This window comes from Quercus robur, chromosome 4 (genome assembly GCF_932294415.1).
Source record: "Quercus robur chromosome 4, dhQueRobu3.1, whole genome shotgun sequence".
NCBI lineage: Eukaryota > Viridiplantae > Streptophyta > Magnoliopsida > Fagales > Fagaceae > Quercus > Quercus robur.
Window position 1 is genome coordinate 2250639 of NC_065537.1, and position 27545 is coordinate 2278183.

General features: G+C 36.4%; 3 protein-coding genes and 1 pseudogene across 9 annotated transcripts in view; 3 read left to right on the forward strand and 1 right to left on the reverse strand.

Moving 5' to 3' along the window:
* LOC126720330 (uncharacterized) overlaps positions 1–14254 on the forward strand; it is a 57430-nt gene extending 43176 nt beyond the window's left edge. The window contains exons 3-4 of one of the 2 annotated variants that reach the window (XM_050422667.1): positions 9544–9729; positions 14087–14254. In XM_050422667.1, coding sequence (XP_050278624.1) covers positions 9544–9729; positions 14087–14167 — 267 coding nt within the window. In that variant the 3' untranslated portion in view covers positions 14168–14254. The remainder of the gene's footprint in view (positions 1–9543; positions 9730–14086) is intronic. The other variant, XM_050422668.1, reaches the window with a different exon arrangement.
* Positions 1–27545, forward strand: part of LOC126720328 (organic cation/carnitine transporter 3-like) — a 71466-nt gene that overhangs the window by 28446 nt on the left and 15475 nt on the right. The gene's annotated exons all lie outside the window — the stretch shown is intronic.
* On the reverse strand, positions 500–5049 carry LOC126720333 (uncharacterized). Of its 6 annotated transcripts, none has more exons than XR_007653349.1 (4): positions 4853–5049; positions 4667–4695; positions 4174–4226; positions 2935–3230 (listed from the first exon to the last, which is right to left on the reverse strand). XR_007653349.1 is itself a non-coding variant. In XM_050422669.1 (2 exons), exon 2 carries the CDS (start codon positions 2299–2301, stop codon positions 1489–1491), a length of 813 nt encoding a protein of 270 aa, XP_050278626.1. In that variant the 5' UTR covers positions 2302–2598; positions 4853–5049; the 3' UTR covers positions 500–1488. The 6 variants fall into 6 exon arrangements, 1 of the variants encoding a protein (XP_050278626.1); XR_007653348.1 differs by having other exon boundaries at positions 4599–4695; XR_007653350.1 differs by lacking the exon at positions 4174–4226 and having other exon boundaries at positions 4599–4695.
* Positions 5900–9606, forward strand: LOC126720331 (elongation factor 1-alpha-like; annotated as a pseudogene).

The following is a 27545-nucleotide window of genomic DNA, read 5'->3' on the forward strand; positions in this document are numbered from 1 at the left end:
CTCTGATCTTTGTGTTTGATGTGAAGTGAATAAATGTTATCTGTCTAGCTAGGGATAAACTTTTAGGAATAGACAAAGGGAACCTTCAGCCTTAGCCAGTGGAGTCATCGTGTTCAAGGGTAAGCAATATAAGTGGGTTTTTTTTTTTTTTTTTTGGGGCTGGGCTGTTACATTCTCCCATTTTTTATAAAAATTTCGTCCTCGAAATTTTACATGGTAAACTTAGATCTCGTTATCCATATCAAATAAGAGTCACTGCCTTACAACAATTTCATTCTCTTTACTAGAGTTGATTGAACTTTCAACTAGCCAAGTAGGCTTCTGAATGGCCTATTCAACCTCAACTCCCAAACTTTCTAAATTAATAAGGATCTTCCTCTAAGTGGTATGCAAAGCAGCTGAAAAATAACTAGAGACTTTCTACTAAGTGCACCACTAATGACATAGCCTTGAGGAGATGATAGTTGATAATGTAATCATGGTACTTAAACAACTCAAATCATTTCATGGTCTCATGTATAGCTCATTCTAGTTAAATAATTACCCTAAACTTTTATGATTCATACAAATATCATATCTCTCATACAAATCATGTCTCCAAATTTTCAAGCAAACACAACTGCAATTAACTCCAAGTCATGTGGGGAAATCTTTCTCATGATTCTTACATCCTACTAAGATCCAATGTAATTCCATCCTTAGAGATCCCATAACTTGACAACACTACTTGATCCAACCAAAATTCAGACTTCCACAATTTAACAAACCACTTACTTTCTCTTAGTATTATTATTTTCTTTTAATAATCCTCAAGTGTTCTCATCTCTTCTAGACTCTTAGAATAAGTCAAGATATTATCAATGAATACAATGATAAAATGATCTAGTTAATCATGAAATGCCACATTCATCAAATCCTTAGAGGTAGTAGGGCCATTAATTAATCCAAATAGCATCATTAAGAACTCATAATGACCATACCTAGCCCAAAAGGCTATCTTTGGTATTTCCCAAATTTTCGACTAGAGGTAACCAAAACAAGATCAATCTTAGAAAATACTTGTGCTCTTTGCAACTAGCCAAAAAAGTCATCAACGCAAAGCAAGGGATATTTACTCTTAATGGTAACTCAATTTAGATCATGATAGTTGGTACATAACCTCATAGACCCATCATTCTTCCTAATTATTCATACAAGCATGACAAGAAGCCAACCGATCCATGCCTAGGATAACATAAATATCATGCTTTTCTAGCAACACCATTTTAGCTAATAACTCTCTACCCCGATAGACTTAAGCACAAGATTATTCCATATAATATCACCAATTGGGATTAACTTAAAATCAAGTAGTTCCAAGCTCTTATCATAACTTTTAATAAGGCACAAGAAACAAAATAATGTGTGAAACTAAGATCAAAAGAACTCTAGCATTTGTGGAGAACAAGGAAGTATATTTGTCACCATTGTATTTGTGGACTAAGCATCCTAAGTACTCAAGGGGTACACTCTACCCTGCACCCTTTTCCCCTCATCATTACCCTCAACATATTGGGGTGTGGAAGAGGAACCCGAGCCCTTGGTAGTTGGGCACTGCCTAGCAAAGTGTCCGAGTTGCTTACAAGTGTAGCACACCTTTACTCCCTCCATGCAAGTTTGACCCTCATGGGTTTTACCACAATGAATGCAGGGCCACTTCTTACCAAATTGAGGAGAGCCACCCTTGCCTTGCCCATTATAATGACCCTCATTACCGGACTTCTTAAAGAACCCCTTCTTGGAATTTTGCCCCCGACCATCTACATGTTGATAATTAGAGGGTTCTTGCTTCTTTTCATCCTCCTTGGAACCGGGGTTGCACTTAAAGTCCTCTTCAAGACTCATTGCCCGCTTCACAGTTTCAGTAAAAGTGCCCACTCCAAAAGCTATAATGTGGGGGCGACTCCTATCATTAAGACCTTTCTGAAATTCACTTACTTTCTTGGGCTCATCCAGAATCAAGTAAGGAGCAAAGCGAGAAAGCTCCACAAACTTTGCAACATATTCTTCTACAGTCATAGTCCCCTGAACTAAATTAGAAAATTCTCTTACCTTTTGGTCCCTCACTACATCAGGAAAATATGTCTCATTAAAAACTTCTTTAAACTTCTCCCAAGTAATAGGAGTTTTCCCTCCCAACTCCATCCTCAACAATTGCTCAGTGCCTGACCACCATCTTTCAGCAGAACCCTGAAGAGCAAAAGTGGCATACACCACCTTCTGAGCATCAGTGCAATCAAGGGCTCTCAATAATTTTTCCATCTTTAGCAGCCAATTCTATGCTGCCAAGATCAGGCTCCCCATCATATGTTGGAGGGTTTTGCTTATGGAACTCCCCAAAAGAGCAACCCTCCTTCCTATGTTCACCTCCCTAGACCACTCTAACAATCCTAGCAAAAATCCTGTCTGCCACCTCATCATCTCACCACCAGCAGGAGTGATAGATCTCTCACGCTCTTGGCGTTGCCTATGGCCATGCTTTGGAGCTGTAACCTCATCTACATGCCTTACTTTACATGTTTTCTTTCTAGGAGGCATAGTGTACCAAGGTACTTATACCTATACCCAAGAAACAAGCAAGTATATCACATGGCAACATAGAAGGTTAGCATTAAAAAAAATAATAATAATAAGGAAAAAGGAATAGCAGGTGGAAGCTGAAACAACAGAACAAAATAAAGAATTCATCAAACCCCTAATGCTCTGACTTAGATCAAAATCAATTCCTATTTTCAAAGTTTATAGAATCATAACCTAAACTCTGATACCATAACTATCACACCCCCGAACCCAAAAGGGTCCAAAGCATGAGAAAGACATCTTAAGGGTACCTGTAGATTTTTTCTTTTCTACAATTCAATCTAATTAAATTATATCAAGTACCAAAATTAAGAATTATCATAATAATTCTATTAAATATATTCCCAAAGTAAGTCAGGGCTCTAAGCAATAATTACAAGGACCATTGGCCACAAAAGAATGGAGGCTTGAATAAATACAATTACATATCAATAACTTGTCCCAATAGTGGAAATAAAGTCATAACCACTATAACATACAAAAGAATGAGTCAAGTCTACACTATGATGTACATCATCTAATATCTCCATCACAAAAGCCAGCCTTCATCAGCAATTAGTCTAACTACTATTAGCCACCAAAAAACTGTCTCAAAACGATAGTTGTCTACTCTGAAAAAGTTTGTAAAATAATGAAATGAGACAGAGCCCAGTAAGTAGCATAATTAATGAGGATGGGGGAAATACAAGTTTCATAACAATGAACAGTTTACAAAGCATGTTATAATTTGGGAATTTCCAAGAAAATCAAGAAAATCCATTTTTCCTTAATAAAATGACAAGAATGATTAACAGAATGTAGCACTAAGCTTTCTCAAAATATTTCAACTCGAAACTACATACGATACATTGTGAGCAATAACAAAACCATTCCAACTCGAAAATTTAACCCAAGGCAACATGACAATCGCCGACACAAAGCCGGAACTAATCTGTCGACACAAAGCCGGAACTCATCGTCGACACAAAGTCGGAACTCATTGCCGACACGAAGCTGGAACTAATAACCATCACAAAGACGGGTGCTAAGATACCAAGGTCACATGACTATAGTATCTAGCTAGGTAATCACTAGGAAATCACATGTCACAGCCCAAGGCTAAAAACATGAAGAGCCCACAGTTTACATGAAATCAAAACACGGTTCAATTTCAAGTAATTTCACAAAAACCTTTGAAATACCCAATATATTCACAAGGTTCTCAAATTTTCCAAAATCATTTCTTGTCAATAACATTTTCTATCAATTTCTCATATATCACAAGTCAAGATAAAACATCTTTAGAATTTGCAAATAATGCAATAAATCCATAAAGTCCATTCCCAAGAATTATATCAAAGATGCTCATCTCTTCCATACTAACAAATTATGCATTTCCCCATATGCAATATTAAACATGATGCTTTTCATATATAATCATATATAATAGAGTCACAACACAATACTTTTTAAGAAACATAGTTCCACAAATAATTTTCCAAAATGTGTTTAACCCAAAAACAAAATTTATGCAACGTGGTTATTTTCCAAAAATCCCATTAAGAAGCTACTTACCTCACAATCCGTAAAAGCCTAATTTTCCAAACTCCAATGAAATTAGCTAGAACCTATACAATACCAAGTAAACCTATCACAATAAGCATAAAGCTTGAAATTGTATCTAGCTACATATTAGGAATTGCCGAATAAGCACTAAATTGGGCAAGCCTAGTATTTAGCCTCACAAATAATATTTTCTACTTCCAAAGTTTCTCAACCAACTCATTTACAAGGCATAGGCTCCAATTTATAAAATTAATCCATTCAATATCATCTCCCTAATACTAAAATCTTAACAATTTATGAGTAGCTTCCATAATATTTACACAATATCATCAAGAGACCCATCAAACCAAAGTCAACATTCTCCAACACAAACCATTTAAACTTTTACTAGCTCCAAATAACTCAATAAAAATTATATTCAACATCTATCTTACATTAAAGAGCCAAAACTCTCAAATCTTCACCACTTAGCTAACCACCATTGCAAAAATCATAAACCCACCCATCAAATACATCCACCAAGACCAAAACCTATACATAAAAACACATAAATATCACTTCTAATGCTCATAAATCACATGGGTATTATTATTAAAGCTTAGATAAACATAATTTCAAGCAAAAGCATATAAACCCACAAAAAGATTAGAAATTTATACTTCAAATAGTAGAGGTGAGTGAGCCTTACTGTTTTCCTATGGAATTTTCTAGTGGTCTTGCTTGAAAAATGGTGGTGGAAGTGGTGAGGAGTGGTACCGGCGGGAGAATAAGGGAGTGTGGGAGAGGAGTGTTTGTGAGGAAAATGAAGAGAAAAGAAAAGAGAAGTGAGGAGCCGGTCAAAGGGATAAGGAGATGAGTGAAAATGAGTGGTGGGGAAGGGTGTTAGGTGGGGGCACATGTGGCTCCTTAAAAATCTAATTCCCTCTTCTTTTTTCTTTTTTCTTTCTTTTTTATTTTTTTATTTTTTTTTATTGGGCTGGGCTGTTACAATATATACTCTCATCACAGTTGTTCTCTTTAGTATGTCTCCCTTAATAAACATGCCTCAAAACAAAAGAAATTTTAGCCTTTTATAGTATCAACTATCAAGTTCAAACTTGGTGTTTTCTTGGTGTTCAATGTCCTTTGAATCTAGTGTATATCCCATTCTTAATACATTAATAATATAATTTATTTTGTTATGCTTTGTTTTTGTTTCAAGGTATCTTCTCGATCAAAGACCTTGAAAGTATGTTTAGACCCCTTTAACAGATTGTTTAACCTAATTTATTAACCAAGTGATTACTTGGATTAATTTTCAGATCTAGGTTAACCTAATTTGATCACATGGCTAATTAAAAGACTTAAGAGTTAGTTATTGACCTTCTCTTTACAGAATTAACTAATCCTAGGACAATGCAAACTATTCTTGGACAGATGCTAACTTGATCAGTTACAGCAGTAAGTGAGCTGAGTAACCTCATGACACCTTATAATGGTCTGTCAAAATATCAATGTTACTTCCACAATGAATGATAGAGTGGACTTTGTGTAATGCTATCATGTTTTGGCGGTTTGTAAGATAGTTGATGATGGGTAATTTGGGATTGGTTCTTATATTATTTCAACATCTCTCCTTTCTTAAACAAGGTTAGGATAACTATGTGGCTTATATAATTTATATGCTTATATTAAATTTATAAAGCACAACAAAGAATCTTTTTCAGTAGAGAAGGCAACCAAAAGCAAAAGATATCTTCCTAAGTTTTTAGTAGAAGGCTCTAAACTGATTTACATTTGATTATCCCTAAAAAGGGCAGACTTTGCATGCATGATTTTGTGCATCATACACATAGATCACGTGTTGGATCATTCCCTGTATTTCTGCAATAAGATGAGATGCAGATACCAGAACATAGTGATAAACACATCATTTAATATAATAAATGCACTGAATGATGTCTTGTAGCACCACAACCCAACAAAAAATATAGGATATGAATATAGACACAAAACAATACACAGAAGACATGAGGAGACAGTGGACAGATGCAACAATAAGAGAAAACAACAGCACAGGGAAAACATATGCTATTTATAATACAGATCAAAACTATTATGTAACAAAAACTAGGACCAGCCACATGACATATAAAACTAGATAGCCACATATATTGCTACCAATAGTAAATCACACCTCAGCAAAGTGCAGATGGCAGTCTCCTAGTAGCTTATCAGCCAATCTCTGGATGTGTGATAAAAAGGATTGTAAGAAAGACAAATCCCGAAAGCCCCCTTGCTCAACTTTGGAATGCAAACTATTCAAGTTTGACCTCTCTTGTGGACCCCGTTGTTCCTTCAATGGTATTTTTGTCAGCTTCACCATGGCATGTTGCAAGATTCCTTGATCACTTGTCACAGCATACTGAGATCACATGACAAAAACTAATATAATAAAAGGTATTAACAATAATTAAGTTTTGTTTAACAATGATAATAACAAACTAACATACCAACTGTTGTGGGTGCATATACGTACACACACACAAATATATAATGAGAGAGAGAGAGTCCTTAATGTTCATTAAGTCCAAAACTTCCCGTAAGCATTGATGGAATAAAACAGTTGCAGCATGTGTATAAGGAAATGAGACAAAGCACATCTCATCACCAATTTTAAAAATCTTGTGAGACAGTAAAGCATTTTCTTTTGTAGAAAAATATGAAAAGTGATTGAATGGCTGCTTAATTTGGCAATTACAAGTGTTATGCTTATGACTACCATACATGACGAAATAATACCCATGCATAGCAGGTGCAATGGATGGTCTCCGTGATTCCTAAAACACGCCAGGTTGACTTTAAGAGTTCAATAATTTCTTCCACTTCCTGAAAAAGTGGATAGAAATAGATTGTCCAGTCAAGCAAATTGTGAAAAGTTCATCTACAATGAATCATCATATTAAATTTACAACAATTCCTTGGATCATCTTTTGAATCTGATTAACATCCCTAATTTGTCTTTAGGCTAATTTACTATTGTGCTGGAGAGGGATTTTGAGTTCATTTTGGAGCAAATATGAAAGAGGTGGACTTATGAAGGGGTTGAATTAATGTTGATAGACTTACGCTTGTCTTTCTAAGATTTTAATTTTCCATTTGTCCATCATCATTGTTGCCCTTGTTGGATTTTCAACATTTATGATTGTAATTTGATGGGGATACTTATAGTACACAGTTTTTGATTTTTGTTTTTCCTTTCTGCATATTTCTCAATGCTGTACTTTTTCTTTGCTTTATCAAAAATCAAATAGGGGAGTTGTAATGCTCTTATTATTGTATTAGCTTTAAGATACCAAATGTCTCCACTCTCTCTTGCTCCTCACACTCTCTTATGAGTGCTGTGAGAGTGTCTCTCTTATACCTTAGCAAGTTTCGTCAGTTTTCTTTTTAAAAGTTTATAATGGGTAAGGAGAAGGTTCACAACAACATTGAGGTCATTGGCCATGTCGACTTTGGAAAGTCGATCACCACCAGGAAATTGATTTACAAGCTTGGAGGTATTGACATGGTATTGACAAGTGTAATATTGTGAGGTTCGAGATGGAGGCTGCTGAGATGAAAAAGTGGTCATTTAAGTATGCTTGGGTGTTGGACTTGTCAAAAAAAAGGTATGCTTGGTTGTTGGACAAGCTCAAGGCTGAGCATGAGCATGGTATTACCCATTGATATTGCCTTGTGGAAGTTTTGAGACCACCAAATACTACTGCACTGTCATTGATGCACCTGGACATTTTGAGTTGATTAAGAACATGATTACTGGTACCTCACAGGCTGACTCCATTTTCCTCGTTATTGACTCTGCTGGAGGTTTTGAAGCTGGTATTTCTGAGGATGGTCAGACTTGTGTACATGCTTTGCTTGCATTTACCCTTGCTGTCAAGCAGATGATTTGCTGCTGCAACAAGGTGGATGCCACAACCCCATAATACTCCAAGGCATGGTATGATGAAATTGTTAAGGAAGTCTCATTTTATTTAAAGAAGATTGGTTACAACCCTGACAAGATCCCTTTCATGGGGTTTCTGGTTTTGAGGGTGATAACATGATTGAGAGGTTTGCCAATCTCAAATGGTACAAGGGCTTCACCTTCCTTGAGGCTCTTGACCAGGAGCCCAAGAGGCCCTCAGACAAGCCCCTCCATCTTCCTCTCTGGGATCTCTACTAGATTGGTGGTATTGGAACTGTCCTTGTGGGGCGGGTTGAGACTGGTGTCCCTAAGCCTGGGATGGTTGTGACATTTGTCCCCACTGGATTGAAAAATGAAGTTAAGTCTGTAGAGATGCACCATGAAGCTCTCCAGGAGGCCTTTCCCGATGACAATGTTGGTCTCAACATGAAGAATGTTGCTGTTTAGGATCTCAAACATGGTTTTGTTGCTTCCAACTCCAAGGGTGATCCTGCCAAGTGCTGATTTCACCTCCATCATCATGAACCACCCTGGTCAGACTGGCAACAGCTATGCTCCTGTCCTTGATTGTCACACCTCCCACATTGCTGTTAAGTTTGCTGAACTTGTGACCAAGATTGACAGGAGATCTGGGAAGGAGCCAAATTTTTTGGAGAATGGTGATGCAGGGTTTGTGAAGATGATTCCTACATAGTCCATGCTGTTGAGACTTTCTCTGAGTACCCACCCCTTGGTTGATTTTCCGTGAGGAACATGCGCCAGACCGTGGCTTTTGGTGTCATCAAGAGTGTTGAAAAGAAGGATCCTTCAGGTGTTAAGGTCACCAAGTCTGCAACAAAGAAGAGTGGAAACTGAAATGTGCTTTTGAGGTTTATGCTAGTTGACTAGTTTTATCTATTTTGGTGTTACTGGTTTTAAATTTTATTTTGGTTGTTCTTGCATTTTTGAGGACAGCTTTAAAAGTTTCCATCACAGTCCTCTAGCCTTACTTCTGAGGATGTGGAGGGGTTGAGCAGTCAAATTTCATCTGGTTGCTTGACAAGCTGTGGTGGAAGTTCTGTTTTCTGATTTATGTTTTTAAATTCTATATCTCATTGAAATCAGTTGTGTAGTTCATTGTTGATGAACAACTTCATATTAGTGGAAAAACTTTGGTTGTTAGTTCACTATCTAAATAAATAAAAAGATACGAAATGTCATCATTAGACATGAATGATAATGATGTTACGGTAACCTTGTTATGTTATTGCTTACATGTTATTTGATTTATTGGAATTATTTCAATGAGCTTTGATCTTTTTGTGTTGCAGGTATACTATAATACGCTTCTTGTGGGATATTTTATTCTTTTGTTTTTCCATCATATATAAGAAAAATGTGGTGCAGTTCCTTTATTTCTGTTATCTTTCTGACTTTTCTTATTTTACTAGGAAATCATGAAAGAGACAATGGAGAGAGTTCCTTTGATGAAAGAGATTGTCGATTACTACAGTGGACCAGATAGGGTAACTGCAAAGCAACAACAAGAAGAATTAGAAAGGGTTGCAAAAACAGTTCCTGTCAGTGCACCCAAGTCTGTAAAGCAGTTTGCTGACCGTGCAGTTCTATCTCTTCAGGTTAGTTGTTCACCCTTGGTGTCCTAAAATCTCATGTTATTTCTACATTGGGGATGAATTTCTCTTTATAGAGTAATTGCTTCTTGCCTATGCCTCTGTGTGTGTGTGTGTATGTGTCAATTGTATTTGCTTGAGGAATGGAACTACAATGGACTATGGCATTTGGCATCTTTATACTAGGAAAAGGATATGGTTTCCTCACATGGGCAAGAGAATCCTTGGAGACTTGTGAAAGACACATTTTTGGGTCAAAGTATCCATCTTTCTAAAGGCATAGGACAACAAGCACCATCATTTAACACATCCTATATTTAGTTGCAAACTCAAAAGAAGTATTTACATTTTCCCTTGTACCTCTTATAAACTGCTGGAGTCTTTGGGTTCTGGCTTTGTCATTTAAGAACTTTTCATATAAGAAAGAAGAAACTTATCAAAAAAAAAAAAAAAAAAAGAAATAGAATGAAACACTGTCATATTTATAAATAAAGGAAAACAAACAAGCGATTGTTTTGTTCGACTCTGAAGACATGGATAGATGATAGGTTGCCAAGTACTAGCATATTCCTTTTTTTTTTTTATATCCTGTTACAAAGTACAAAATTTGTGCTTGGGCTTGACACAAATCCTTTGGTAGGCTTATCTCCTTAAACTTGTACTGGTCAAAGGATGTCCTGGGTCTTGACATGGGATTGTTTTGGAGAACATATAGGTTATTTATAAGGGAAAACTATCTAAGAATGTATTTCTTCTTGAACAATTACATGCTGACATCAGAAATATAGAAGTTCTTGTGATATTTTAAAAATGTAAGCTTCTAAGGCAGACATGTGTCTGTGTCCAGATCCTCTATTCTGAAGTTGTGTGCAGATTTAGACCAATATATGTGGAGATATGAAAAATTCAGATCTAAAATTCCTTGTCATCCGTGTCTGGATGTGGATTTTGCTAACCATAATTTTGGAGTTGAAAGTCTGGAAGTGCAAAATATTTCAGAGAAATTGTTTTTTATGGGCAACTATGTAAGAATAGATTTCTAGTTGTACAATTAAATGCCAACATCAGAAATGTGGAAGGTATCATGATCTTTTAGTCATGTAACTATCTAAGGTCAGATGTGTGTCTATGTCCAGATCCTCTATTCTGAAGTCACGTATGTATTTAGGGAAGTGTATGTTGGGATATGAAAATTCAGATCTAAGATTCCTTTTTCATAAAATTCCCTTGTCACCCCTGTGGCTGGATGTGGATTTTGCTAACCATAATTTTGGAATTGAAAGTCGGAAAATGCAAAATGTTTGTGAGAATATGCTGGTTATTTTATTATGGACAACTACGTAAGAATAGATTTCTTGTTGTACAATCAATGCTAGCATCAGATTGTAATTATCTAAGGGCAGATGTGACTTTTGAGGTAGGTGATGGAGCTTGTGTTCGGTTCTGGAATGATCAGTGGTGTGGCCACCTTCCTTTAAAGGATTTGTACCCTGATCTCTTTGCCTGCTTAGTTGATAGCTGGGAAGCACAGAGAAAAAGGGATCTGTAACCTTGCATTGCCATCTTCAGTTTTCCTTGTGCTTCTTCAGCTTGTCCAACACTGTGTCTCTTCATTTTTCTTTAACTTCCTTTCTCAATTTTTTTTTTCAGAACTTCTCTTTTTTTCGATAGTTATGTATTGTGAAATAGTTGGACATGGCACTCTCAGAATGGGCTTTATTATAGTTCGGACATTGGCTTCAATTACTAAAGGAGGTAAGATTTTTGATCTCTATTGAATATACAAATATTTACATGTATTTTGAAAGACTCTAAGACTTTAATTAAATATAATATCCCTTATTGCTCATAAATTAATATATGTTTAACATTATATGAAAAATAAATGCTTAATAATATATAAAAAATACAAATAAAAATATATTTAATATTCGTATCTCCGTCTTGTCATGTTCTAATTTTTCAGAAATTGGCATGTCGTTGTGTTGTACCTTTTCCTGTATCCGTGTCCTTAGGTTGGTAGGGAAGCTTTAGTCTCTAACTTATTGGATTATTGGTTGGATGGGTAGGTTAAAATCTGGAATGTTTGCTTTCACAAGGATTTTCATGACTGGGAGGTTGAGATAGTGAATTCTTTCTTTAACCATATTTACTCTTGAGTGCCTTGTGGGGTGGTATAGGATGAGATGGTGTTTAAATGGGAGTGGCAAGTTTAGTGTTCAGTCTTATTACAAGGATATCCATGGTGCCAGTGGTAATATTTTCCCTTGTAAGAGTATATGCTGTGTTAAGGCCCCTAAGAGTGTGTCTTTCTTTTTGTTGACGGTAGTTTGGGGGTAAAGTAGTCTTGTTAGGTAGGACTTCTCTTTAGTAGAATGGTGTGGCAGGAAAATAGTGAACCATTTACTGCTTCATTGGGATGTTATGCTGTGGTGTGAAGTTCTTAACATATTTGGAATTCAGTGGATGATGCCTCTAACAGTAAGATCCCTTTTATTTAGGTGGAGGAATTGGTGTGGGAAGCATTTTTCAGAAATTTGGAATGTAGTGCCATTATGTCTAATGTGGTTAGTGTGGAAGGAATGCAATTCCCACACGTTTGAGGATATTGAGAGATATCTAGATCGCTTGAAATTTTTACTGATTTGAAGTTTGTTTGAGTGGTCTTGGGTTTGGAGTTTTACTCATTGTACTTCCATCTTTGAGTTTCACAATTTTCTTAGATCCTTTGTTTGATTCTTTGTAATTTTTTTAAGTTACTTTGTGTAGATCATCGTGAACATGAAATAATTCTAGTTTTCAGAAAACTTCATTAATTACTTAGATGTGTGGTTATGTCCGGATCCTCTATCCTGAAGTCAAATATGTGTTTATTCAGATCTAAAATTCCTTTTTCTTAAAATTTCCTTGCCACTCCTGTGGCTGGTTGTGGATTTGCTAACCATAATTTTGGAGTTGAAATTCGGGAAGTGCCAAATGTATGCGATTTTCCTTTTTTTTTTTTTGGAAAAATTTCATAAATGTGGATTTTATTGTACATTTGATGGCTAGTGAAAAACGCTAATCACTTATTTTTACTTGTAAAAATAAAAATAAATAAATGTGGATATTTAAATCATGGTAAAAAGTTTTAATAAGAATTTTGGGAAAAATGGTTTTTGTTAAATGCTTGACTAGATCTGTGGGAGTTATTTCCCATGGGTTAACGTCTGTTTGTTTCAAATTACAGCTAAATGATCTGAGAGATGAAATTTTAATTCTGTCAGAGAAACTGAAATATAATCATGTAGAAAAAACTCACTATGGTCTATGGTAGTGTGGTGGTAACTAGGGGTGCCCTGGGTTAATTTGGGCCACTCAGGTGAAATTGCGTTAAACTCGCCGTCTGCCTGCAAACGTGATTTTTGGATATGCACACCTGATTTCAATTGGCCATTTGATGGTGCCTATCGGTGACCCTTTGGGTGGGTCCAGGTTTTGTAGGTAGAAGCAAAGTTTCTTTATTAGGATGTTGGCAATGATTATTTTTTAAAAGACAAAAGATGATTTTCCTTGTCTGGATGTTGGCAGTGATGCCTTTTCTCTTCCCCTTTTTGCCTGCATGTGAGAAAGGAAAAATAGTTTAACTTATCCAAAAAAAAAGGGAAAAGAATTCATATGCAGAGGGTAGACGGCTAAGGCAAAAGTCAGTCCTTCAAAAGTTGACATGTTAAGGCCAGTATTGATTCGGTTTCATTTTGTTTGAGTATTAAAAGGATGATCTGGACTGGTCTTTTTGGAGACCTTGTTTAGTTGATCAAGTAATATTTTATTAATTCATTTAGTAACTTTCTATTTGATTTTTGAATGGTGAAAGAAATTATAATAATGCTACTAAATGACTACCTTGATGTGGCATGGTTGATTTACAAAGTGGGAAACCAACAAAAAGTCTGTCTTATTGCTATCAAAGCAAGAGTTGGATTGTGAGTCGGTGACTTGAAGTTTACATCATTTAGTGTGGTAAAACATAGTTACATTTCACCTGCTTGTGGATTTTTAATTTTCATTCAAACAACAGAGTTCATATACAATTTTTTTAGACTGTATTTGATGATTCCACTTGCATGAAGGATTTTAGTATCTAATTTATAATAATGATTTTTTGTGCCGTTTTAATTTTCTCACACGTAATTATTTGGTATGACTGCACATGAAAATTATGTTTATAATTTTTTGCTTTTGCTTTCACATTTTAATCTGATACTAGCTGAAGGAAAAAAGAAATCCTGCGGTGACTACCTATCTATTTGTGTAATTGCACTATTTTGATGGAATGCGTTGCTTGGATGTTTGAGATTCTCATAAAACTTTTACAATGCAGAGCAACCCTGGCTGGGGATTTGACAAGAAATGCCAGTTCATGGACAAACTTGTGAGGGAGGTTTCCCAGCAATACAAATAAGCTCTGAAAACACATTTTGCCATTTTTATACCCTGTTTCAAGCTGCTCGATTGTTAAGATCATTCTTAGATGTGAATTGGTAGGTGAGGTCAACCATCCTCGTCATGCTTTGACAAACAGTTTTTATTATGGTAATAATTTTAATACCTTCTTTTAAGGATTTTGCTCTGTAGCTTTTGTACTGTCTTTAGCAATTGTCGGTCAAGTTAATTTTGGGAATTACATAATTCTTGTAATAATTTTCCCCAAACTAGTGAGTAATGGTTTCAAGATTTAACTTGGTATTTCATTTGCTCTTTGTTTACATTTTTTTTAAGAAAACGAAGAAAGGCATTGTGAAAGGGACACGAGGAAAGAGAAAAGAAGTGGAAGGGAAGGGAAAAGCTTAGGAAATGGAAAAGAAAATATTTTTCTTTGTAGTTTTATGATATAAGAAGGAAAGGAATGAAGAAAATATGAAAACTTGATATAAAGGGGAAAAAAAATAGTATGTTTTCCGATTTGTTCCCTTACATGTTATTAGATAAATTAAATATTAAAACACTTGGGGGACCTACTAAGTCTCTCTCTTCCACTGTCTTTTCCCCCAGTTTGGGCTGATAACAAAACCGTGGATCCACATCAGCCTATCTCATGTCAACCAAACCAAGAAAAATTATGGGTCCTACAGGCTACAGAAATTAAATTATCCTCCCTCCTTTTTCATTCCATCCAAACAAATCCGCATCAAATACCACTTATATAATATATAAGTTATCAACTATTCTTCTATTATTCAATAATTAAATAAAAACTATTCTTCTATTGCTTTATTAATTTTAGGGACAAACACAAAAGCTTAATTATTGTTAATTTTTTTCTTAACTGTTATTGTTAGTTAAACAATTAATTCACGTTGAAGTTAGACAATTTTTTTCTAATACACAGGTCTCATCTTCTTTTTTTCTCCCTCCCCAAATCCCAAGTCTACTAATATTCCTATACAACAAGCTATTTAATATTTAAATTTCAGTCATTATGTGAGCTCACCGCCACAAAAAAAGTTAATTAACTTCACCCAATGCAATGCCTCAAAACAGTAATCAACCCGAAGAAGAAGGTGGGATTATGAGGGCTAAAATGGCCAAGTACCACTATTTCACAAAATATGTATAGATCCATCATTGTTTGCAAAATAATTAGAGATTTACTAATTTTTTAAAACTTGAGTTTGTGAAACTCGAGTTTGCCATGAACTCAAGTTTCCCAAACTCGAATTCCATGGAAATTTTTTGATGTAACTCGAGTTCCAGAAACTTGAGTTCTATAAAAAATAGCACGACAAAATTGAAGGTTATTTTTTCAAAGAACTAAAGTTACACGGCAAATTTGAATTTCAAAAATTCGAGTTTTAAAAAGGTGATAGATTGCTGAATATTTCACAAACAGTGGTATATTGCTAAATATTTTTCCAAACAGTGGTATATGGTCGTTTTGGCTAGATTATGAGTGCTAAAACCTTTGAATCTTTGATTCTCTAAACCAACTTTCAAAGCTAACAAGGATATAGGATTTCACCATATGAGTCAGGTATACCCACCCTTATTTTGTTATTTATTTATTTTTTTTTTTTTTTGGGTGTGAGGATGAGGACAAAAAAAAGAAGAATATTTGATGTTGAAAAAGACTAAAAATAAGCTGAGTTTTTTTTTTTTTTTTCTCTGTTTTTTTTTTTAAAATTTTATGAAACCAAGTAATTCCTAATATAAACCAGGCAACACAATCACCACAAGCTTGATCCGAAATGATTAGGAGGAAGAACAAAACGAGGAAGAGGATCGTTAAACGGTAGCATCAAGGTATTAATCATTACCATTTTTTTTTTCAAATATAAATGAAATAATGATCTTTAAAAAAAAACGAATGAAATAATGATCTTAAAATATATAAACTTATATATTTTCCTTAGAATATATCTGAATATCTGATTATATATGATGATTTAATTAAGTAAAGAAATCTATTTGTATACTATTTCTTAATTTTAAACATTAATAAAAAACACTAATTGATGTAAGTGGAAATATTTTAAATCTCTAATTTAATGAATTAATTATGTTAAATTGAAAACTAGCGTTTTGCTCTTTGGGACCATATAAAATATTTAAATGAAATTCGATTTTTTGATGTTTAGATTTATAGATAAACATTTTATGTTAATATTTTTAACTGGAGCTTTTACTAAACTATGTTTTAAATTTATTTTATGGATTGCATATATATATATATATATATATATATATATATATATTCAATCTAGGGCATTTTCATTTACATCTATTTGTATATTGTGGGACTTTCCCTGTTTGAAATCCTCAATTGTGTGGTTAAAAAATACCCCTACACCCTTAAGTTTAAATAGGACATTTTGGTAAAAATATATCTCTAATTCCCTACAAAATAGGATCACTTTTCCAGTGGATTTTTTAAACTCAACTCTCACATCTCTCCCATATTCCACTCACCCCACGTTTTAATTTTTTTTTTCCCAAATCTTCTCTTTTTTATTTTGAAAAATTAAAAACTCCTACCATTAAAAAACCACTACTATATTCCATATCCTCAACTCTCCTATCTCTCCCAAATTCCACGTTTTTACTGTTTACTTTTTTTTTTTTTTTTTTTCCTTTATCAAGACTTATTTGTTTCTTTTGTCCCTTTTTATTTTCAATAAAATTTCAAGTTTCCTTACTCTAATCTCACGGTTATTTTTCTTTTTCTTTTCCCCAAATCTCTTCTTTATTAAAAAAGAAAAAAGAAAAAAAAAAGGCTCATACTATAAAACCACTACTGTAACTTCTCATCCATATCCTTAAATTTAAGCACCACTATATATATATATATATATTTTTTTTTTTTTCTTCTGAATTGCAAGCCAATTGCCAAACAAAACAAAACATAAATAAATGTTTTCTCCCCCTTCTCTTTTTCACGAAAGACATAAGCAAAGTTACAAAGTTTACTTACTAATTCTCTTTATACAATTGTATCTTTATTTGATATAAAATGGACTCTCCCTCAAACTACACACTTACAGCTTACGTTTTGGGTTTTTCTCTTCCCTTTCTTTTATGAAGATGTGGAATTTGACGAGATTTATGCATTTGTGAATGAAATAATTTTTTGGTATAAATATCATCACACCTCTACATATTTTTGTGATTAAAAAATGTAGCAATCCCATCATCATGTTCCTGGGAGTGTGCTCTTTTAGTGTCCCTAAACAGAGCAAAAATTATATAATTTTAGGACAAAGAAGGCATTCTATTGTATCAAGTTCAAACTTGGTGTTTTGTTTCTCCAATAAATAAATAATGATAATAAAAATAAAAAGGTTCTTTTTTTTGGAGAATTAAAAAAAGATAAGAAAAAAGACACAAATTTGGTGTTTAATGTTCTTTGAATCCAGCGGATATTGACTCATAAACACCTTGTCATAATAATACAATATTTGGTATAAATTAATTGCATCCCACAGAAACAAGAGAATAATTGTAAAATGGTCAGTAGAAGCTGCCATACATTGCTAGCTAGCTACAATATTATTTTATTAATTTTAGATCCAACCAGAGTTTAAAATCTGTAGTTGATCACATTAATGTCCAATTGTGACAAACACCTGCAGAACCCTTCCACCACTATAAAATGTATAGGTGAACATTCTAATTCACATTATGTGCCGAATTGCCAATACCAACTTTTCTAAACAATTGAAAATAAAAATAATTGAAGACCCAATTGAGTTTAGCAGCTAAAATGATGCCCACGACATTATCAAAAGTAATGAACATAAGTTATCACAACTGGTTCCTGCGATTAAAATCCAAGAAGCAGATTTCCAATTCTCTTTTGCACTGAATGTGCCCTCAGGACTTGTAAGCACTTCCAAGAAAACCAGTAAAGCAATGGCAAACACCTAAAGCCTAGTTTATCATCATACACATCAGACCATCTACAATTTCACTAAATTCACAAAGTTTTTGTTAATGTATATTATGTTATGGGCTTTAGGCCCAATTAGGTTACTTGTATAGCACACTTGTACTTGTACTACATTCTACTTGTACTGCACACATATGCCTCCTATATAAAGGCAGTGATGTATATTCTTTTATTTTATGAAATACAATACAATTATTCTGTATTTCTAACATGGTATCAGAGCCACTGCTCTAATCCTTTGGTGTGCCGCTCTTAAGCAGTCTTGTCTTCTTGGGTGTCCTCTGTAGCCGTTTTTGTGAGCAACACCGCTGCCTTCACCGCGACTCCAGTACATCAAAGACCACTGCCTTGCCACCACCACTGCTTCCGCTTCTCCGATCAGACCACAGATAGCATCATTGGAAAGTAGTCTCTCCGATCTGCCGTTCTGTGAAATTTCGTCTTCATCGGACCTCCCACGCGCCCCCACGCGTCGCCATAATTCTCGGCGTCACAACCACGCGCCTCCACGCGCGGCCTGTCTCTGTCACGCGCTTCCACGCGCCGGATCTGTCCGCTGACGTCATCACCTGTGCCACGTCAGCCCTAGCTGCGTCAGCATCCACTGATCTGCTGACGTCATCGCCACGTCATCCTGTGACGTCATCTGCCGACCGTTGACCGTTGACTTTCGCCAGGTTAACTGTTGACTTTGACCAGGTTGACCGTTGACTTTTGACCAGAGTTGACTTTTTGCAGTCCGGGTCCTCCTTACCCAGTTTTTCGCGTAGATTTCATTTTTGCGCTCCATTTTTGCATATTTTGCTTTAAAATGAAGAATAAGGACAAGTCTTCTACCTCTTGCAACAATCGTCGCCGACAATCCAACAAACGTTTTTGCAATTTTTGCAAACGTTTTGGCCATAATATTGAGACTTGCTATCAACGCAACAAATCAGCTGTTTCCATTTCTGCTGCTACTGTTGCTAACACTGAGAGTGTCCAACCTATGGCTCCCGTCTCTGCAAAGTCTCAGTCTTCTGGATCTACTTTCACCATTTCCAGAGATGACCTTATAAATATCATCGCCAATCTCATTCGTACGGTTGGTAATGCATCTTATTCCTCTTCTCTCTCAGTTTTATCTGGTATGTCTCCTACCTCTTGGCTTATGGATTCTGCTTGTTGCAATCACATGACACCTCACTCGTCCTTATTTTCTGACCTTAAACCTGCACCGCACCCTATTAATATTCGCACAGCAAATGGTTCCACAATGTCTGGTCATAATATAGGTTCCGTTGTGACCTCCAATCTCTCGGTTCCTGGAGTCTTTAATATTCCTGACCTTTCTTATAATTTATTTTCTGTTGGACAATTAGCTAAGTTGGGTTATCACATTATCTTTGATTATTCTGGGTGTATTGTGTAGGATCCGAGGACGGGACAGGAGCTTGGGACTGGTCCCAGAGTTGGGCGTATGTTTCCCGTGGACAACCTTCGTCTTCCACTTGTTGCTCCTGTTTCTGTTGCTGCAGCTGCTACAGCTTCTTCAATTCCTTCCCTTGCACTTTGGCATGCTCGACTTGGTTATGCATCCTCCTCTCGGGTACAACAATTAGCTTCTAGAGGTTTGTTAGGTTCAGTGTCTACAAAAAATTTTGATTGTGTTTCGTGCCAATTAGGAAAACAACCAGCTTTGCCCTTCAATACTAGTGAATCAATATCCACTGATATCTTTGACCTTATTCATTATGATGTTTGGGGCCCTTCTTCTGTCTCTAGTATTGGTGGGTCTCGATATTTTGTTGTCTTTGTTGATGATTACTCTCGCTATAGCTGGATTTTTAATATGAAACATCGTTCTGAATTATTGCAAGTATATTCTAATTTTGCAAAAATGGTTGAAACTCAATTTTCCAAACGCATCAAAATTTTTCGATCTGATAATGCTCTTGAATATACTCAATATGCTTTCCAAGCTGTTTTGCATTCCTATGGCACTGTTCATCAACTAACTTGTCCAGGTACCTCTCAACAAAATGGTAGAGCCGAACGGAAACTTCGTCATATTCTTGACACTGTTCGTGCTCTTCTTCTCTCTGCCAAAGTTCCTGCTCCTTTTTGGGGTGAAGCTGCTCTTCATGCTGTTCATACTATTAATCGCATTCCGAGTCTGGTTATCCAAAATCAAACTTCATATGAGCGCCTTTTTGGGTCATCTCCAGACTATCACCACCTTCGCTCCTTTGGTTCTGCTTGTTTCGTTCTTCTTCAGCCACATGAGCATAACAAACTTGAGCCTCGGTCAAGGCTTTGTTGTTTTCTTGGCTATGGCGAAACTCAAAAGGGGTATCGGTGTTATGACCCTGTCTCTCATCGTCTTCGTGTTTCCCGCAATGTTGTCTTTTGGGAACATCGCCTCTTTGTCGAGCTCTCTCACTTTCGTGCCTCCCTATCTTCCTCCTCTGTTTTAGATCTTTTTCCAGATGAGGCACATATTCCTTCTGTAGCTGCTCCTGATCCTCCTGTAGTTGCTCCTGATTCTCTTGTAGACTTCTCTGTCCAACCACCAGATATCACTGATCCCTTTCCTAGTTCACCCTTTAATGAACAGGTGGAAGATGAACAGGTTGAAGACGAGCTACCCAACCCCAACCCTGAGCTTGGGTCCCCTGCTCCTGCTCCGCCTGAAGATCTTGCACAAGACATTCCACCTCGTCACTTAACTCGAGTAAGATCTATTCCTACACATTTACTTGACTATCATTGTTACACTGCTCTTGCTACATTACATGAGCCTCACACCTATCGTGAGGCTTCCACTGACCCTTTATGGCAGATTGCAATGAAAGAGGAACTTGATGCATTATCTAAAAACCATACTTGGGATTTGGTGACACTCCCTCCCGGGAAATCTGTGGTTGGTTGTAAGTGGATCTACAAGATTAAGACTCGCTCTGATGGGTCCATTGAGCGCTACAAAGCTCGTCTTGTTGCAAAAGGTTTTACACAGGAGTATGGGATTGATTATGAAGAGACCTTTGCTCCGGTTGCTCGTATCTCATCTGTCCGTGCCCTCTTAGCTGTTGCTGCTGCCCGTAAATGGGATCTTTTTCAGATGGATGTCAAAAATGCATTCTTTAATGGGGATTTACATGAAGAAGTTTATATGCAACCTCCTCCTGGTCTCTCTGTTGACTCAAATAAGGTTTGTTACCTTCGACGTGCACTTTATGGCCTTAAACAAGCTCCACGAGCTTGGTTTGCCAAATTCAGCTCTACCATCTCTCATTTAGGTTACATGGCCAGTTATTATGATTCTGCCTTATTTCTTCGTCGCACTGACAAAGGCACTATTTTACTTCTCCTATATGTGGATGATATGATCATAACTGGTGATGACCTCAGTGGCATTCAAGAACTCAAGAATTTTCTCAATCAGCAATTTGAGATGAAAGATCTTGGACATCTCAGCTACTTCTTGGGTCTTGAAATCACTCATTCTACTGATGGAATTTATCTTACTCAAGCTAAATATGCTTCTGAACTCTTGTCTCGAGCTGGACTCACTGATAGCAAGACTGTTGACACTCCAGTTGAGCTTAATGCGCATCTGACTCCCTCAGGGGGGAAACCATTGTCTAATCCCTCTCTTTACAGACGATTGGTTGGCAGCCTAGTTTATCTCATAGTTACTCGTCCAGACATCTCCTATGTTGTTCATCAGGTGAGCCAGTATCTGTCTGCTCCACGATCAACTCACTATGCTGCTGTTCTGCGCATTCTTCGATACTTGAAAGGCACCCTCTTTCATGGCCTTTTCTACTCAGCTCAGTCTCCTCTTGTACTCCGTGCATTCCCTGATGCTGATTGGGCAGGAGATCCTACTGATCGCAGGTCTACTACAGGTTACTGTTTTCTCCTTGGTTCTTCTTTGATTTCTTGGCGAAGTAAGAAACAAACTTTTGTGGCCCGCTCCAGTACTGAAGCAGAGTATCGTGCTCTTGCTGATACCACATCTGAGCTCCTTTGGTTACGATGGCTCCTTAAGGATTTAGGTGTGTCCACCTCCTCTGCTACTCCCCTTTATTGTGACAACCAGAGTGCCATTCATATTGCTCATAATGATGTCTTTCATGAACGGACTAAACACATCGAGATTGATTGTCATTTTATCCGTTATCATCTTGTCCATGGTGCTCTTAAGCTTTTCTCCGTCTCCTCCAAAGATCAACTTGCAGATATCTTCACCAAGTCACTTTCTAAGGGACGCACTCGTGATTTGGTTGACAACCTCAAGTTGGTCTCACATCCACCTTTAGTTTGAGGGGGGCTGTTAATGTATATTATGTTATGGGCTTTAGGCCCAATTAGGTTACTTGTATAGCACACTTGTACTTGTACTACATTCTACTTGTACTGCACACATATGCCTCCTATATAAAGGCTGTGATATATATTGATGTATACATCACTGCCTTTATATAGGAGGCATATGTGTGCAGTACAAGTACAAGTGTGCTATACAAGTAAGCTAATTGGGCCTAAAGCCCATAACATAATACACGTTAACAGCCCCCTCAAACTCAAGGTGGATGTGAGACCAACTTGAGGTTGTCAACCAAATCACGAGTGCGCCCCTTAGGAAGTGACTTGGTGAAGATATCTGCAAGTTGATCTTTGGAGGAGACGGAGAAAAGCTTAAGAGCACCATGGACAAGGTGATAACGGATAAAATGACAATCAATCTCGATGTGTTTAGTCCGTTCATGAAAGACATCATTATGAGCAATATGAATGGCACTCTGGTTGTCACAATAAAGGGGAGTAGCAGAGGAGGTGGACACACCCAAATCCTTAAGGAGCCATCGTAGCCAAAGGAGCTCAGATGTGGTATCAGCAAGAGCACGATATTCTGCTTCAGTACTGGAGCGGGCCACAAAAGTTTGTTTCTTGCTTCGCCAAGAAATCAAAGAAGAACCAAGGAGAAAACAGTAACCTGTAGTAGACCTGCGATCAGTAGGATCTCCTGCCCAATCAGCATCAGAGAATGCACGGAGTACAAGAGGAGACTGAGCTGAGTAGAAAAGGCCATGAAAGAGGGTGCCCTTCAAGTATCGAAGAATGCGCAGAACAGTAGCATAGTGAGTTGATCATGGAGCAGACAGATACTGGCTCACCTGATGAACAGCATAGGAGATGTCTGGACGAGTAACTGTGAGATAAACTAGGCTACCAACCAATCGTGTGTAAAGAGAGGGATTAGACAATGGTTTCCCCCCTGGGGGAGTCAGATGCGCATTAAGCTCAACTGGAGTGTCAACAGTCTTGCTATCAGTGAGTCCAGCTCGAGACAAGAGTTCAGAAGCATACTTAGCTTGAGTAAGATAAAGTCCATCAGTAGAATGAGTGATTTCAAGACCCAAGAAGTAGCTGAGATGTCCAAGATCTTTCATCTCAAATTGCTGACTGAGAAAATCCTTGAGTTCTTGAATGCCACTGAGGTCATCACCAGTTATGATCATATCATCCACATACAGGAGAAGTAAAATAGTGCCTTTGTCAGTGCGACGAAGAAATAAGGCAGAATCATAATGTTCCTGACCTTTCTTATAATTTATTTTCTGTTGGACAATTAGCTGAGTTGGGTTATCGCATTATCTTTGATTATTCTGGGTGTATTGTGCAGGATCCGAGGACGGGACAGGAGCTTGGGACTGGTCCTAGAGTTGGGCGTATGTTTCCCGTGGACAACCTTCGTCTTCCACTTGTTGCTCCAGTTTCTGTTGCTACAGCTGCTACAGCTTCTTCAATTCCTTCCCTTGCACTTTGGCATGCTCGACTGGGTCATGCATCTTCCTCTCGGGTACAACAATTAGCTTCTAGAGGTTTGTTAGGTTCAGTGTCTACAAAAAATTTTGATTGTGTTTCGTGCCAATTAGGAAAACAACCAGCTTTGCCTTTCAATACTAGTGAATCAATATCCACTGATATCTTTGACCTTATTCATTCTGATGTTTGGGGCCCTTCTTCTGTCTCTAGTATTGGTGGGTCTCGATATTTTGTTGTCTTTGTTGATGATTACTCTCGCTATAGCTGGATTTTTAATATGAAACATCGTTATGAATTATTGCAAGTATATTCTAATTTTGCAAAAATGGTTGAAACTCAGTTTTCCAAACGCATCAAAATTTTTCGATCTGATAATGCTCTTGAATATACTCAATATGCTTTCCAAGCTGTGTTAAATATTAGCATTGATACACCATGTTGAATATGCTAGTATAGATGCGGAAGCGAAAGCATAAAGTATAGAACACAGTAACACACGAGAGTTACGTGGTTCAGCCTAACGGCCTACATCCACGGAGGAAACCCTAAAGGGTTACATCAATAATATATTAGAGTGTAGTACAAATCCTGTGTTACAATGAATCATAACATGTGTATATATAGTAGACTAAACCCTAGACTAATAGACTTCTAGTACAAGTAGGAGACTTGGCTTGCACACAAAGTAGAATTAGGCTTGGGCCTATACTAATGGGCTAATATATCTTTAACACCCCCTCTCAAACTCAAGATGGAAGCTTGATGAAATCTTGAGATTTGATAAGGTTGAGAAGATCCCTTGAATGAAGTTTGGCTCTGTGACGGTAGTTTGAGGAAGGCAATGGTCTTGCAGTGTTGATGCGACTTCTAACAGTGGCTTGACTATACCGAAGAGTTTTGACGGCAATAGTAGGAAGCCAAAGAAGATGAACGCAGCGAAGAAAAACACCGAGGAAGACAAAGATTGCTCTTAAATATACCGTAAGGACAGAAAACCATGACCACAGGAAGGTGGCTCTGATACCATGTTAAATATTAGCATTGATACACCATGTTGAATATGCTAGTATAGATGCGGAAGCGAAAGCATAAAGTATAGAACACAGTAACACACGAGAGTTACGTGGTTCAGCCTAACGGCCTACATCCACGGAGGAAACCCTAAAGGGTTACATCAATAATATATTAGAGTGTAGTACAAATCCTGTGTTACAATGAATCATAACATGTGTATATATAGTAGACTAAACCCTAGACTAATAGAATGTAGTACAAGTACAAGTGTGCTATACAAGTAACCTAATTGGGCCTAAAGCCCATAACATAATATACATTAACAGTTTTGAATTCAGAAGTACCACTTAACAAATACAGTCTCTAACAGCATTTAGAGTAAATTTCACAAATTAGAAAGAAAAAAAATACATTAATAAGAGAACCTAGATGGAAACCAACTAACCAAATCCCATCACAAGTGGCTAGAACAAGAAACTCATCATCATCGCGAAGCTCAACCTATTTCAAGGAGAACCAAAAATGTCAAAATAGAGCTTGAGAAGAAGAATCTTTTAAGAACATATCCCAATAATTTTATAAATCGCTATACCCAACAGTGGCGGTTCTAGAAATTTTTTTTAGGGTGGTTATTAAGAAACTTAAATTATACAAAATTTAATAAAAAGACAATTTGAATATATCAACGTTTCAAAAAAAAAAAAGCAAATACATGAAATATTATATATTTTTTTTGGTACTAACAAAGAGAATAAGAAAAAAAATAGACTAATAAAAGATAAAGAGCAAATTGAAAATGATGATATGAGAATCATAAAGTAATCACAACAATTTTATAACAAATCTTATGCAATAAGTTGTTAGCTTGTTATTGGTGGGTAAAATATGTCAATATTGAACTCGAATTAAAATTAGTAATAGCTTACCACATAAGATTTATTGTGAAATTATTGTAAAACTTTTATGGATGTACGTAGCATTACTCTTATATATATTGAACTCAAATTCTTTGATTCTCAAGTAAAGTTGTTCAACATTTTTATTATGGTGGTCAAAATAGGTTAATTTAGTATATACTATATTTTTGAAAGTATATATATATATATATATATATATATATATATATATATATATTTATATATATATATTGTAAGGACTGAAATTGGATTGGACCCAATATAGGGTTGGGTTTTAGCCTAAGAAGCCCAAACAATAAATTTGTAGAGCGTGGATGAAAGAACTAGACCAACTCAAGAAGAAAAACGATAATTTGCTAATTTAAGGCTATTAGACACAAGTAAGATGAGAAAGTCTGTCCTCAGAGTAGCCTCAGGAGCTTATATTATATTGTCTTGTTTATCAACAAAGTTACAAGAGTTCACCGGTTTCTTGTAAAAATTCCTTGATCCCCCCCCCCTTTTAGTATATCTTCCCATGTTATATACTACAATATTGGTATCATCCCTACCATACACATGTAGGTCAGATTCTGGGAAATCCTTCATGTCCCATCCAACGCCTCCCAAAACCATCAACTAGTAGCTGTAAGGCTGCTTGACCACTGTTCAGGCATCACCTCCACATTAATGCGGTTAGAAAGTTAGTTGGGAGGCATTTAACGCGGATATAGCAGCTTTTTGAAGATATTTGTTGTCCTTCTCCTTTCTTACCCCTTGTCCAACATCCAACTCTTAGTTGTGATGTAACTTCGTAGGAAGTCTGTGATGATATGACACTCTTACTGACCTCGAACTCTTGTTGCTGAGATGACTTTTCTCCTCGGACACTCGTTGGGCTTATCTCATATTATCTTTACTTTTCTCTTTATTCCGTTTCTCCTTATAATCTTATTTGGACATCCTCGGACTAGCTAATGTCCTCGGATTGGGCCATAGGCTCAGTTAGTACAGCCTTAATAGTACCTCCTGATTAACCGGCCCCCACATATATATACATTTTTTTCAAGTTAGGGTGGTTACAAAACATATTAGTGGAAATTAATTATATATATATATATATATATATATTTTTTGCATGTATAATTTTTTTTTTTTTTTTTTTGACAAGTGAGGACCACATTCACATACAAGTAGAGCCGCCAGTGATACCCAATACCCATATTCGACCATATCAAAATCAAATAGAGAGAGGAATGATATGTAGCCAAACTGATCATTTGGAAATTAGCGTATAGTTTTGATCCTTAGCTTTACCGGTTAGCAAATCCATGGAATGTGGGAAGGAGATCGATGGATAGAAAGCTTGGTTCGCCCCTAGAATTGAGTGAACGTGACAGAGAAATAGATATGTTTTGTTTTTGTTTTTATTTATTTATTTATTTATTTTTAGGTTTTGCTTTTATATGGAAACTTGCTGTTCCGGTAATCAATATTCACTAAAATTAAATATATGGTTAGGATTAAAATTATTACAATTGAGGGTCAAGATTTGAGTGGGCACCATACCCCCTAAAAAAATGGGGGTACCGTAGAACAACCCATGTGAATGGGGTTCTAATTTAGTAGGAAAAAAAAATGATTGGTCTAAGTGAAAGTGACAATTAGCCAGT